The 14,477-nt window shown below is 43.5% G+C and overlaps 1 protein-coding gene across 5 annotated transcripts in view; it reads right to left on the bottom strand.

Annotated features, from left to right (window-relative positions):
- The window catches only part of IFT140 (intraflagellar transport 140), a 298,079-nt gene that overhangs the window by 266,870 nt on the left and 16,732 nt on the right, over positions 1–14,477 (bottom strand). For all 5 annotated transcript variants that reach the window (XM_029577418.1, XM_029577414.1, XM_029577415.1 and 2 more), the window contains exon 3: positions 12,048–12,269. In XM_029577418.1, coding sequence (XP_029433278.1) covers positions 12,048–12,269 — 222 coding nt within the window. The remainder of the gene's footprint in view (positions 1–12,047; positions 12,270–14,477) is intronic.

Raw genomic sequence — 14,477 nt, 5'->3', positions numbered from 1 at the left:
AAGCAAGGGCCAGGCCTGAAATGCCGATGTTTTCCAGGCGTGTCAGTAGATGCTGGTGGCTAATAGTGTCGAAGGCTGATGAAATATCGAGGAGGGCAAGGAGGTAGCTGTGGCCTTGGCGGAGAGGGAGAGAAGTAGAGATTCGGTGTTGAAGTGTTTCCAGAAACCAAATTGGGAAGCGTGGAGGATCAGGTGGTTTTCAAGATAGGCATTGAGTTGTGAGTTAATGACTCTTTCCATTAGCTTGGCAATGAAAGGGAGGATGGAGATTGGGCTTGATGGTCCCTTGGTCTGACCCAGTATGGCATTTTCTTATGTAAGAATGTAAAAAAAAAAAAATTAAAGACTGGTAAAGCACCAGGACATGATGGATATGGTCCAGAGATGTACAAAATACTTGGGGAATTCATTAAACAGCCTTTAAAAGCCATGTATTCTTTAGCAAAGGAAAAGGGCTCTTTTTGACGTTGGACATAATCTGGCTACTATTATTTTGTTGCCTAACCTAAAAAAGATCCTGGAATCCTATAGGCCAATTTCCCTATTGAACCAGGATATCAAAATTCTTGCAGGCATTATGGCAGCTAGATTGAATGGGTTACTACAAACCATAATTTCATCGGACCAAACAGGATTCATTAAAGGACGACATTCCTCTGTCAACATACTTAAAGCGATTCTGGCATTACATTTGCAGAACACAAATCAGCAGGATAGAATGTTGATCAGTTTGGATTCAGAAAACACCTTTGATAGGGAAGAGTGGTATTACATGTGGTGGGTGTTAGAATAAAAAGGATTTGGGAGTAATTTTATGGGATGGCTTCAGCTTCTATATGCCAGTCCTATGGCTCAAATACTGGTCAATGTGGTTATGTCCTGTCAGTTTCTGCTTACTGGAGACATTAGACAAGGATATCCTTTATCTCACTTGTTATATGTGATTATTTTGGAACCCTTGGTAGAAACTTAGAATGAAGAAAATTTTTCAAGGAATTTATATTGGGACAAAGTTATTAAGATAACATAACATCTGCAAATAAACATTTATTGGTAATCCCAAGATATGTCTAGAAAAAATCCTTGATGTAATAGCCCAGTTTGGATCCTCCTCAGGGCTAAAGATAAATAAAGGAAAAAGCTGAAGCTTTTCCCTATTCACTCACATTAAAAGACAACAGGTAGACTGATTTTCCTTTAAAACAGAATTTATTTATTTTTTTTTTAATTTTCTCTTTATTACTATTTTTAAACAATTAATATAAAGCATTATTATACATCTTAATTACAGGCAGATCATACACTATCAGCAGGAAAAATTAAACATAATGAAATATTAATATTCGTCACATTTTGACACATATAGTATTATATTTCCAAAAACTATTACTCTCTGCTCTTTATCCTGTATTTTATCATGCAATCTGGAGAGAACAAACATGAAAATTTAGAGCTAAATCTAAATACAATTTCTTATACAAACATAAAAGAAAAAAAGGAAGTAGCAAGGTACCTAAATATTACCGGTACTAGCAAGCAGATCTGCCCCCAACTCACTTCTTGAATTCAAGAATAATTCCAACTGATCCAGCTCCATACACACATATCTATCACTTTCTATTGTAAGTATACATTTACATGGAAACTTTATCATTATTTGCGCGCCTAATTGCCGAACTCTGGGACAGAGAATCAAAAATGTTTTCCTTTGCAATTGCGTTGGTCTCACAATGTCCGGATATATCCATATCTTTCCTCTCAGGTAGAGCTTATTCCTACTTCGGAAAAAGTTCTTTAAAACCATCTCTCTTTCAGCAGGTACCAGAAGCTTCACCAGTAAAACATCTCTTTTCTCTATTTGTTCCTCCTGAGTTGTCTCAAGGAAGTCGGACAAATCTTCGAGTGGAGACACTGACTCAGGACACTCCCCTCGACTTCCATCGTCCTCCATTGCACCCCCACCTCTCCGAGCTGTCCCAAATAGAAAATAGGCCTTCCAAATCATAGGCAATTCACCTCTAGGAAACAACAGTACTTCCTGAAAATATTGTTTAAGCTGTTCCTTGGGGGAAATTAACTTGCATTTGGGGAAATTCATAATTCTCAAGTTGTTATATCTGAGATTGTTCTCCAGGCTTTCCAATCACTTATCTATCTTCGAATCGCCCTGAATCAGGCCAGTTTGAATTACCTTTATCTGATTTACTTGGGAATCCATTTCCTGAATTTTAGTCGAGTTAGCCAGAACTACCGGATTCACCATATTGAGTTGTCCTTGAGAGTCCTTAATTGTTGTAGTCAAGGAAATGATTGCTTTCCCAAGTAAAGACACAGCGTTCCATAAGGCATCTAAAGTTACAACTTCAGGTTTAACAATTTTATCTCTGGTATATTTACCGGTACGTTCTGGGTTGTATTTTCCAGCTTTCTTTGATCCGTCTGACTCCTTCCCTGAGCAGTGATAGATGGCAGCGAACTGCCTACACTACTCAATGCAGCGATATTCAACTCCCTCAAGGCGATTAAAGTCTCCTCGCCTTGGGTCTGCCCCGTCGTTCCCACAGCTGAGCCTGCCTGGAACGCTTCTTCCACTAGAAGCAATATCGGCCTCAGGGTTTCCGCTGACCCAAATGCTCAGACATGGGTGGGTGGAGGGGGAAAGGTGTAACCGTGCTCCAGGGCTCAAAGATGTTTCATCGAGTAGCTTGGAAGTTTGCTCCACCTCCTGTACCACAGCAGACTCTCCTAGAGTCTCCCCCGCTGCGGAATAGAACTCCCGTATCATCGTCTGTATTGGGGTAGGCTTAAGGGGGGGGGGGGGGGTCAAGGTTCCCTCCCTTACCTTCCCCTTCCTTTTTGTGAGGCATTCTAGTTAAAAGGGAATCCAAAAGAAGTGGTAGTCGGGAGCTCATCTAACCACGTCCTTCAAGGCACCATTTTGTTCTCCCCTAAAATGGAATTTGGATAAAAGCAATGTCAGCTTTAAGTTGCTTAAGTTCCCGCTTGAGTATAAAACGCTTCCTATATGAATTAAGCCCCTTTACATTAAGTGAAATTATTGTAACCATAATTTGTTAGAAGAGACAAAGAAGCAACGTAATGACCTGCCACGACATATACTAGACGATATACAGAATCAGCTAACCATACCCCAGCCTGCTTCAGAGAGCAGGGAATTACAAAAGATACATGCTCGCCTCCTAAAGAAAAAATCCCATGTGGGCTCCAACATTCCCTCACCCTACAAGGGTAAAATTCGCCATCCCTTCGCGAATCTGCAGTCAGGGGGTACATTATGAGCAGCACTCCTAACCGCATTCCCGCCTCCCCCTCCCATCTATGAAATAATAAGAAAAGCATTAACATTAAAGCCAACAGTCTAGTAGCATTACAGACAAGCTCAGTCAACCCATATAAGATGAGAATTGCACTGCCAGCTATGGTGTGTCTGCTTCAATGAATTCACACAAACTGTTCCATAAAGGTGAAGTTAATCACCTGCATCTGCCAGCAGTCTGAGTTCAGCCCTCGTCCGCTCGCTGTTCTCCGAATTGTGAACGCTGTTGGTGAAGACGACCTCTCCCAGGGCCCGGCCGGCGCCATCTTGGAGTGTTATCCATCGGTAATGCTGAGGTTGGCTTAGCCGTCGTGGCAAACGTGGCCTCCAGGCCCGTCTGCAGGAAACTATCCGCCGCTTCTGCCAAGGTCTTCACCTTATGAGATCCCTTTAAATTGAAATATTAGCGCAAATGGGAATACTCACCGATAACGAATTTCTGCTTGGCGCAGCGCTACAGTCACTTCACGCAATTGGTAACATTTTTGCAGAGTTGTAGGAGCCAAGTCATTGTAAATGGAAATATTTAAGTCCTGCCAACGCCATTCAGGATGGGCACGTGCAGCTTGAATAATCTTGTCCTTGATCTTAAAATGGTGGAACTTTACTATGATATCTCAGGGTTGGTTATCTCCTTTAGGACCCAATGTCCGGCGTGCTCTTTCCAAATCAATTTTGGGCTCTCCCTTGTCCAGTGCCGAAGCCTGTGGATGATTATTTAGTAGGTGTTTGCATATCATGATAACAGTTTGCTCACAGTCCTGATATTGTTCCGTCTCCGGCACCCCCCGAAAGCGTAGATTAGCCCGTCGCGACTGGTTCTCGATGTCCTCCACCTTATCCGATAAAGCTTCTATCTCCAAGTTGGCTTGTTTAGTTTGGGATACCAGGGTGTCCATTAACTAACTTTGGTTATCAGCTCAGGCATCTAATTCGTCCACCCGATGTCCCATGGTGCAAAGATCTTCTTTCACTTTAGTAATGGACGCTAGTAGCTCCGTCTTGTGGGCCTCGAGATCCGCCCTCAGCTCCATAAACCAGTTCCGTATCTCCGAACGGGTCGGTAGGTCCGCGTAAGTGCCCTCATTGTAATGATCGGATAAGCCTGCAGGGAGGTCGAGCATGCCCGCCCCATCGTCAGCGTTGTCTGGTGGCTTTGAGGCCTGTTCCTCTCCCGCCATCGAAAGCTCCTCAGGCACTTTGCTGAAGGAGAATTGCTTTAGATCAGTCGTTTGCTTTCGAGAAGTCATCTTGAGCCATTCTCGCAGCCAGGGCACACAATCTGTGTAAAAAAGGGGTTGAGCTCGCTATAGAAATTGCCTTTATTGCTGTTAGGGTTTGCGGAGCAGACAGGTTAGGCGGCCATTTTGTAGCACGACTCAACAGCACCTTCCCCTAAAATGGAATTTAGCCAAATTAAAAGATCTGGGAGTTTGGTTCACTTGTACTCAGAAAGAGAGAGTTATACCAATTTAAAATTCTACATACATTGGTTAAGATAAAATCCCTTTTCAATAGATGGATGGATTTTCCCTTGTCACTGATGGATCACTGTGCAGTAATAAAGATGGTAATTTTTCCAAAAATATTATACTATATACAAATGTTGCCAATTTGGGTTAAAATTTCTGAGATTCAATCTTTCAAATTTGTTGTGAACACCTTTATTTGGAGAAAGAAGAGAGCTAGATTAATTTATATGGCATCTGTGTAGAAAAGAATCAAGGCAATCTAGCACTGCTGGAATTGAGGATATATAATGTAGCACCACTACTATGTTATATACAAGATTGGGCATCCTTGTATAATAAATTTGATGCTGACAATATTTTGCAAGCTTTAGCTGTTCCATACCATCCCACTAACTTGTTACACAGTTAAAGCAGAGAAACTTGTTGGGGAAGGGCTGTGATATTGGTATGTTGCTTTAACAAATGCTTGGAGATGGTGGAGAGATTTATTTCACAGGTCAAGTCAGATTTCACCTTTCTTATATACGATAGGCAATCCAGACTTCTCTGCAGGAAGGGAAAGTGCTGTCTTTCAGAAATGGAAAGAGAAGGGATTATATTGTTTAGGACAATTAGTACAACCTAAACAGGATTGTTTATATTCATTTCAACAACTACAAGAAGCTTGGGATATCTCCAATAACATTTTTTTTTTTTTGCATATTTGCAAGTCAGGCATTACTGCACGAGCATAATAGCTAGAGATATAGAGAAAATCAAGTTTTTGGATGATGAAGAAACTGTTGTTGTGAGGATGGAAGAGAACGTGGACCTCTTGCCCGAGGGGGAGTTGGCACTACCTGAAGGAGTGAATCCCAACAGGTCCCCACCGTCGGGAGGCAAGGCTTGAACTGAAGCAAGGGGCGGCTGGAGCTTCACTAATACCAACCCCGTTCCCCGCAGGTTGAGCCCTTGGGTACATGGGGCCTACTGAACTTAGGTGGGCCCATGAGGAGATGAAGGAATCGTCAATATTCAGTTCGATGTCAGAAGCCAGAGGATCGACAATCGCTAGTCCGAGGACAGAAGATCGCCAATCACCAATCCAAGATCAGGAGCCAAGAGAATCACCAATCGCCAGTCCGAGGTCAGAAGCCAAGAGTCATCGGGAGCCAATCCAAGGTCAGAAGCCAGGAGATCTGTCCAAGAAGCAGGAGAAGGGGAACAGGAGCAGGACAGGGACATGGAAGGCAGGAGCAGGACACGGAAGGCAGGAGCAGGGAAGCAATACCACACAAGTGCCACAGACCTCACAGGAAGTGAAGCAGACTCATTGCCAAGTTGAGGAACAGGAAGAGGAGGTTCCCATAAATAGTACCTGGGTCCTGATGTCATCTAAAAGGCTGGGTTGTGTCAAGGTGGCCTGTCCCTTTAAGAACAGCTCTGGAGGCATGGCCAAGCGTCCTGCCCGACGTGGGTTGCAGCAACGGAGGCTTGCGGCCTGGTGCCACAAAGAGGAGGACTGGGAATCTTCCTTGCCACCGCGGAGTGCTGCGCTGATCCTGCGGCAGGGCTTGCAGGCATGGAGAAGGCCAGAGGCTTGTGGCGGGAGTGACTCCCTGCCACAGCGCGGCTGCCGACACCCAAGCCAGAGGTAAGAGGGGCCAACCGCGGCCACCCGTGTTGTCTAACAGAAACTTTTATAGAAACTGTACCTAAGTTTAACAAACTAGGTTTTTGGATGTTACATATTAAAAAGGGGTGTCAGAATAAATAATTTGGTAAACTAGCACAACTGTGGGGGGCAGACCTAGGCTTTCAATTAGAAGATATTGATATTAAAGCAATTTTTGATGCTTGATGCTTTGTACAGATCTCTCAACACAGCGTCTCAGAGAAACTCAATTCAAAATACTTCACAGAATCTATAATCACTAGGATTTTGAGAGTTAAAATGCAGTTATGGGACTTAGACCTTTGCTTAAAGTATAATACTCAAAAAGGGCCATTCTGTCATATGCTTATCAAATGTCACAAATTGGAAGCTTTTTGGAAACAGGTTTATGGTTTTCTGAATCGCCTGTTAGGAAAAGATGTTGTTAACTGAGATGGCAAAATGTCCTATCTGTACTTATCTGACAAGTCCTTAGCAATGCCTGCTGACAATGGAAGGCTGGTTAGTATTGCTTTAACTCTGGCAAAGAAAATATTTTTTTCCCATTGGCATAATGATGAACTACCTGTATTTCATGTATGAGAACATTTGCAATTATGGAACAAATGAGACACAGAAGTAATAGTAAAAAAGCTTTATTGCAATATAAAAGTTATTTTTTGTTATAGGAAAAAAAGCATATAATATACTGTAAAACAAACAATGGTTATACAATTGGCACTTCTCTAGGTTGGGAGATGGCTGTGGTATGAATGGGATGAATGAGTGGTTAAGTATTCTGTAAGCAGAAAGAAAAAAATTGTGAGTTAACTAGTTAGATGGTTATCAAAAGGTGTATTTGCTCAAAATCTGGTTAATAATTTACCACCTTAATTGTTTGTATGTGATGGAAGACTCAATAAATATATTTGGGAAAAAAAAAAAAGGAATGCCACAGTCCTTTCTTGCACTTCAGTCCAAGAAGAAAACCAGATATTGAAAAGTCCCTCCAGCCACAGGAGAAGGAATCCAGCTGCCTGTCCTACGACATGCCAAAACCTTTACCACATGAAACTGCAGGATCTTCTAAGCTGAAGGTTTTCTGGCTGAAATCAGCACATCCTTCAACGCCTTCGAAAGGAGTAAAGAGAAGATCACTGCACATTCAATATCCATACTGTAAGGGCCAAAGTATCATGTTTAGATGGCATTGCTTGCCATCCTGCTAAGTGATAAGAATTGGACACATCCACAATGGAACTGAAAACCGCATGGACAGATGAACGAGATACAGATATCAAACTTGCCACAGCCAGGCCAGTAGTATGAAGATTACCCTCTTATCCTGAAGAAGCTTCTGGACAGTCCTGCAAATAAGAGGAATTGGTGGATATGCACAGAGTAGACCAGCGCTCCAGTCTAGCACAAAAGCATCAGATGCTACCAGGAGGCTAATTGGGAGTACCTTGTACCAGTAGTGCACATCTTTCACCACAAACCTGAGGAACGTTTGATGGGCAGGGTAAAAATGAATGTACCCATTTCAGATCTAGGGCACACGTCCAAATCCCTTAGTTGAATGATGGGCAGAATCATCTGGAGGGAATTCAACTTAATCTCTCTCAGAATAACAATCCATTCAGCTTTCATAAATCCAAGACCAGGACTCAATCCCCTTGAATTCTTGGGGCTTAGAAAGTACTGGGAATAGAACCCCTAGCCACAATCCTCAGTTTGATCTCCTGATGTTGAAGGAGAGAGGCTATTTCCAACTTCAGCTGAGCAGAGAGGGATTGGAAGGAGTCAGAAGTGCACGCGGGATCCAGACTCCACAAGTTTCAGAACCCACCTGTCCCTGGTGATATGGATCCATTCTGGAAGGAAGGACTGGACTTCAAGTCTCAAGGCCATCAAAAACTGCTCCCAGAATTAGGCAGCAACTGCTGCTGGGCCTTTGGCTGACTCCTCTCCTCTGCTGTGGCAGAGTTGGAGAAACTGTGCTCAATGGCACTGGAAAGGATGGAAGGGGCATCTCTGGAAAACTGGAAGCTTGTAGGTAAAGTGCTGGGAGGAGCCAGTTAGTTCCCTGCTGCTGCAGACTGCAACTGCAGAGTGGTTTGATCAGAGCCAGTGTCACCTGCATTTGTCCCCAAGTTAAAAGGAAGGGATACACAAACACTGCATCAGACAGACATTCAGTTCAATCTAATGATCTTCGCTTTATATGAAGCAAAGCTAAAAATAAAAAACTGTGGTGCTGAAGGCACTCAAATACTTTTATGACCAACTCCAACAGTTGCAATAGGTTCAATATTGCTCTCTGCTTCCACAGCAACAGTTAAGGGAAATTGGATTCAAACAGCATCCGAGGGCCCTGACTTTTATGGTCTGGGAAACTGATAAGCATGGGGGTAACCTGCACAGATACTGGCATAAGTTTGCTGGGCAGACTGAATGGATGATTTGGTCCTTTCCTGCAGTCATTTCTATGTTTCTTAAACAGAAAGTCAAGTTTTAGATGCTGCATTTTTCTGTGAAGCAAATACAGAACTGAGCAAGGGCAAGAAGATTCTGATGTTGGTTTTTACAGCTCTTAATGATAAGGCCCCTTATATAGTTTGTGCTCACCCCTAAAAATGTATCCACCATTATGGCAGTGTGTTATGGTTATGAGGAGTTGGAGTGGATTCTTGGGTGCTGCGATGATGGCCACTCCCACGGAGAAGAGCCCCGAGAGGAACCGCAGTACTAGGCTAGACTCTATACACGCAGACACAGAGAAGTTGTATTTATTGTACAGCTCGATGGCACTGCCTGGGGAGCGGGCAGCAGTGGAGGTAACCCAGTGAAGTAGTCCAGGGGTCCTCAGCAGAGGAGACCAGTCTCACACTCGAGTAGGAGATAGGCAGCGCGGCATACCAGGGACAGGTCCTGGATGTAGACACAGACAAAGGGTTAGTACTCACTGAAGCAGAAGCTGTATAGTTGAAGGTCTTGGCAAGCACCAGATTAGGGAGAGCAGGCCCTCGATGAGCGAGTACCCGGTATCCCAAGATAGGTACCTGAAAGAGCAGAAGGGCCCCCAAGGAGCGGGTACCCAGGTTAGTGAAGAAATACCCCGAAGGGCAGAGAGAGCTTCCTGCGGTAGCTGGGAAGCAGAGCAGAGCAGCTTAGACCGGGGGCCAATCCAATCCTTGCTAATTCAGTTTGTTAGCAAACGAAGGGCAGGCTAAATACCAGGATGTGATGACGTCACTCGGAGGGAATGCCCCCGCGGTTCCCGCCCTGACGTGGATGGTGTGCACGTGCACACCCTAGGAGGCCCTCAGGAAAATCATGGTGAACACTGTCACCAATCCGGGGACACCGGAGAGAGCGGCATGAAGACGTGACAGCGGCCATCTTCCCGAGGCTTGAGGAGAGAGAGAAGGAAGAAAGGTGAGGCACAGAGGTCGAAGCAGTCTGAGACCGACGGATGCAATACAGTGGAGGTCTCAGGGAAAACGTTTGCTGGATATTCCTTCTTATTGAGTCACCCTTGTAAGTGGCCAGAGATTGAGTGTTTTCAATTGCAGGTCCCACCATCTGGAATACATTGCCAGATGCAATGCGAACTGATCCTTAATAAACAGTGTTGAGGAAAAAGGGTAAAGGTACTATTATCTACTCAAGCTTTTGAAGATGAACAAGTGTGTCTCTATACTTTTACTAATCTAGGAGTCTTTGGGTTGGTTTGTTTGTGAATGTTCTATTTTGTACTCTGCCTACTATTTTGAGATAGAGTGAAACGGAAATAATTTTCAGTAAATAAATGACAAAAGTCACACCTTCATTAAAACAGAGATACATGTGTAGAAAAAAATAAATGTTACAGAGAACATTTCCATACAGCAAAATTAAATGACTAAGGACCACCAACTGTTTGTCTATTCAGGAATACAACATGCAGATGGCTTATGTAAAAGAATCAAAGAAGCACATTTCCCAAGACTCACATGGAAGGACATCCAGCGTAATGGATTCCTAATTATGTTTCTCCTCTAATGTAATCTATATTACTCAATGCAGAAAACGTGAAGAGGGATACTACACATTGGCCAAACAAGCCATTGGTCAAACTAGAGACAAGAATACTCTTGCAAAAGCACAAAATAGCAAGGCAACACCTCTGTGGGAGAACATTTTTTTGAGACCAAACCACTGCATCAATAACCTTAATGTCGGGATACTAAAAAAAAGTCAGAACAATCATGTAAAGGGTATTTTACAACATAACCGTTTAATTTATCAAAGTTTAATTGGCTAATGGTTCGATTGATGAATACGTGAGTCACATGCAACTTTGGGGGAGCCCCCACAGGAACATAGCTGCATGCTCCCCATTCCACCCCCCTGCTCTCCAAGTTGGCCAGCAGCAGCCCAATCTGCCCCAATGTGGGAAACCATGCAATATGCTAGAAAATGGAAACCCAGACAAGCATGGGCCAACCTGAGCAGGTCCCCAGCTCACATCAGCAAATATTAACATTAAAATTTACTAAATGGTAAGGCTTTACTTACCGTTCAGTCATTTAAACAGTTAATATTTTACATACCTAAATCCAGTAACATAAGACATTTGAAGTTAAAATGGTTAAACACTTCAGTATTAACATGAGACTTTTTTTTTTTTTTTTTTAATTCACAGCCAAAGGTGGCAGAGTGTTATTGTTCATTCTGTTTGGATATGAAGAGTGTGTTAGCTCCTGTAAGCCAGTCCAATAAAAAGGTTAGCACCTAACAATTTGTTTTCATTTATTTCTGTACAACTTACTTGTCAAATGTCTTTGCTTTCTCTCTTAAACTTCTCACCCCTTCCTTTAGCTTCCTTCCTCCCACCGGTTGTTCTCCCTTCAGCCTGTCATACTTCCATCCCAATCCCCCCGAGCCCCCCATCCAACTGCTCTTCTAACAGTCTCCTCTTTCACTCTCCACCTCTCTCCCATGCCTCATCTTTTACACAGCTCTGGCGAGCCCCAGCAGTAGTGGCAGCTTCTCTCCTGGGATCAACTGTGTTTCTTCTCAGGATCAGGAGTAGCCACAGCGGTGGCTCTGCCCAGGCTTGGTGGCATCTTTCCTCAAACCTGGGCCAGTTGCAGCACTAATGGCATCTCTTTCGGGGCTCGGCTGGCATCACTGGTTGATTTTTAGAGATACCTGGGCATTTTCTAGATCAGCACTCACAATAAAGCACTCATAATAAAGAGAATAGTCCCACAGCAAGAAAACAAAAAATATTCCAACAGGCAGAAAATCCATACTAATCTTCAATCCTAAACATACAGTACGGTGTGCCTATATGAAATAAATGAATGGCTGTCTAGGTCTACAGGAATTTATTTCATTTTCAGGCATCTATTTACTTGCAACTTTCTTATATAATAAAATACAGTTTTCGTTTTCTTCAACTTCATAAGCAGTACTGAAGACAGTGACATGAAACAGCCACAAAAATTCAGAATAATTTGAACACTCATATGAAAGAAATTAAAGGAACGTACAGGACATGAACAGTTTTCACCACTGTACATTGTAGGCACACATGCTTCAAAATCTGCCTACCCACCTTATCTCCGGACACGAGGCGGCTACCATTAGTGCTCCACTCCAGGACTGTAATCTCAGTCACATGGGTGGGGGGCACTATGTGCTGCTCCTTGTCTTGCTCATTGAACACGACAACTTCCCCTGTCTCCCATCCGACTGCCAAAATCCGCTTAGATGGGTGCCAGCTGAGACACATAGCCTGGAAGGACCGCTCTAAATGGGCACCAGCCACATGTTCTCCCTGGAAATGAAGAAGAGGCAAAACTTAATACAACAAACTTCAACCTCCACTGTTGGACCTTGCACAAAATCACTTAACTTTCCTATGCGCGGATTACAACAATTTCAGTTAAGTTTCTGGGCACTATAACAATGCAAGTTGTCTTGTACAGGGCTATGAATATTCATGGCACTATAAAAATAAATGTTATGCTCCATATGGATACCAGTAGTTCATTTTATGAGGAAAAAAAGCATAGGAAATAACAGCAAATTGGTACATACATACATACACACACATATATATATACATATACACATATACATACATACATACATATAAAAAAACTTTTACCTGAGCTCAGCCTTCCCCGGCTGAGAACAGAAATGGGTCCCAACAACAGGGGGAGAAGGCTAAAGCCTTAACCCACTGAACCTCTCTTGGAAACAGGTCCTGGCTACAGGGGGGGGGGGGGGGGGGGGGGGGGCAAAAAGAGGGCTAAAGCCTTCACCACCGAGCCGCAACTGCTATAGGAACTTCTGGTCCACAACAGTCAAGGCTTCCGTACTGAAGGCACACTACTGAGGAAGGGACCACAATAATGTTTCACTGTGCTAATTCAACTTGTATGTAGTTACATCAGAGGTTTTAAATTTTTATATAATGTATATTTTATATGTTTTATTACATACCAAATTTTTCGCTCCATAAGACGCACCTAGGATTCAGAGCAGAAAAATTAAAAAAAAAAATTGGTGTGCTAAACTGGCTGTTCCCAGGCATTTGTGCGTCTTATGGAGCAAATTAGGGGAGGGCATAACATTTTTTTTGTCCCCATTCCCCATCCCAACCCTTTAAATTTAATTAACTACAACCCCCCACCCTCCTGACCCCTCCCAAGCCAAAAGTCCCTGGTGGTCCAGGAGCGATCTCCTGAACTCGGGCCATTGGCTGCCAGTACTCAAAATGGCGCCAATAGCCTTTGCCCTTACTATGTCACAGAGGCTACTGGTGCCATTGGTCAGCTCCTGTTACGTGGTAGGAGCACAAAATGGCACCTTTCCTGACCTTCCCAGGCACTACTAAGTACAGTGAAATTTTTCTAGTTAGCATTTACTGTTTAAATCCTTATTTTATCTGTTACTATTTGTGAGTTAATTAATGATTTTAAGGTTGCCAAACAAGTAAACAAGGCAATGGCAAAAGCCAGAAGGATGCTTGGGGCACAAGAACAGCCAGTAGAGAAAAAGGAGATGATAATGCTTTTGGTGAGATCTTGTTTAGAGTACTGTGTTCAATATTGGAGACCATATCTTCAAAATTCTATAAACTGGTTCGAGACAGACCAGAGGTAGCTAGCAAAATGGTCAGTGATCTCCATCATAAACCATATATGGACAGACTTAAAAATCTAAAAACGCATACTCTAGAGGAAAGGAGGGAAAGGGGAGATAAGAAAATTATTTCCTTACCTGCTAATTTTCATTCCTGTAGTACCAAGGATCAGTCCAGACAGTGGGTTATGTCCCCCGTCCAGCAGATAGAGTCAGAACAAACTTTGGAGGGCGCTGGCATAAACCCGTGCGCCCTCCCTAGGTACTCAGTATCGAGAATATCAAAGCCAGAACAATAAACTGAAAAGGATGGATCAAGTATAACCAAACTGTAATTGATAAAACTAACCATGAAACTTGCAAATAGAACTGCAGAACAGTCACAGCAAAGAGCAGAGAACAGAACCCCGCATCCCACTGGGAAAGAAGCGAAATCGAGCAGAGGCACTCCCCAGAGTCACAACAATACCCGGGTGGACGTCTGGACTGATCCTTGGTACTACAGGAACAAAAATTAGCAGGTAAGGAAATAATTTTCTTTTCCCTGTACGTACCAGGATCAGTCCAGACGGTGGAATGTCCCAAAGCTTCCCTAACTCGGGTGGGCCCCTGAAAGCCCTGCTCGAATCACCCTGCTGCCAAAAGAACCGGAATCTGAATCCGGTAATTGAAGGCAATAATGTCTGGAAAAGGTGTGCAGGGACTTCCAGATTGTTGCCCGACAGATTTCCTGTGAGGAGACGGACTGTGATTCCGCCCAAGAGGACGACTGGGCGCGGAGGGATTGAGCCTTGATCCCCACTGGCGGGGCCCGACCTGCTCCAATGCATGCGGTCACCACGGCTTCCTTGAGCCACCGCACAATGGTGGCCTTCGTGGCCTGAGATCCTTTCCA

Source organism: Rhinatrema bivittatum, chromosome 14 (genome assembly GCF_901001135.1).
Source record: "Rhinatrema bivittatum chromosome 14, aRhiBiv1.1, whole genome shotgun sequence".
Lineage (NCBI taxonomy): Eukaryota > Metazoa > Chordata > Amphibia > Gymnophiona > Rhinatrematidae > Rhinatrema > Rhinatrema bivittatum.
The sequence above is the reverse complement of the archived record's forward strand: the minus strand, read 5'-3'. Positions and strand labels throughout refer to the sequence as shown.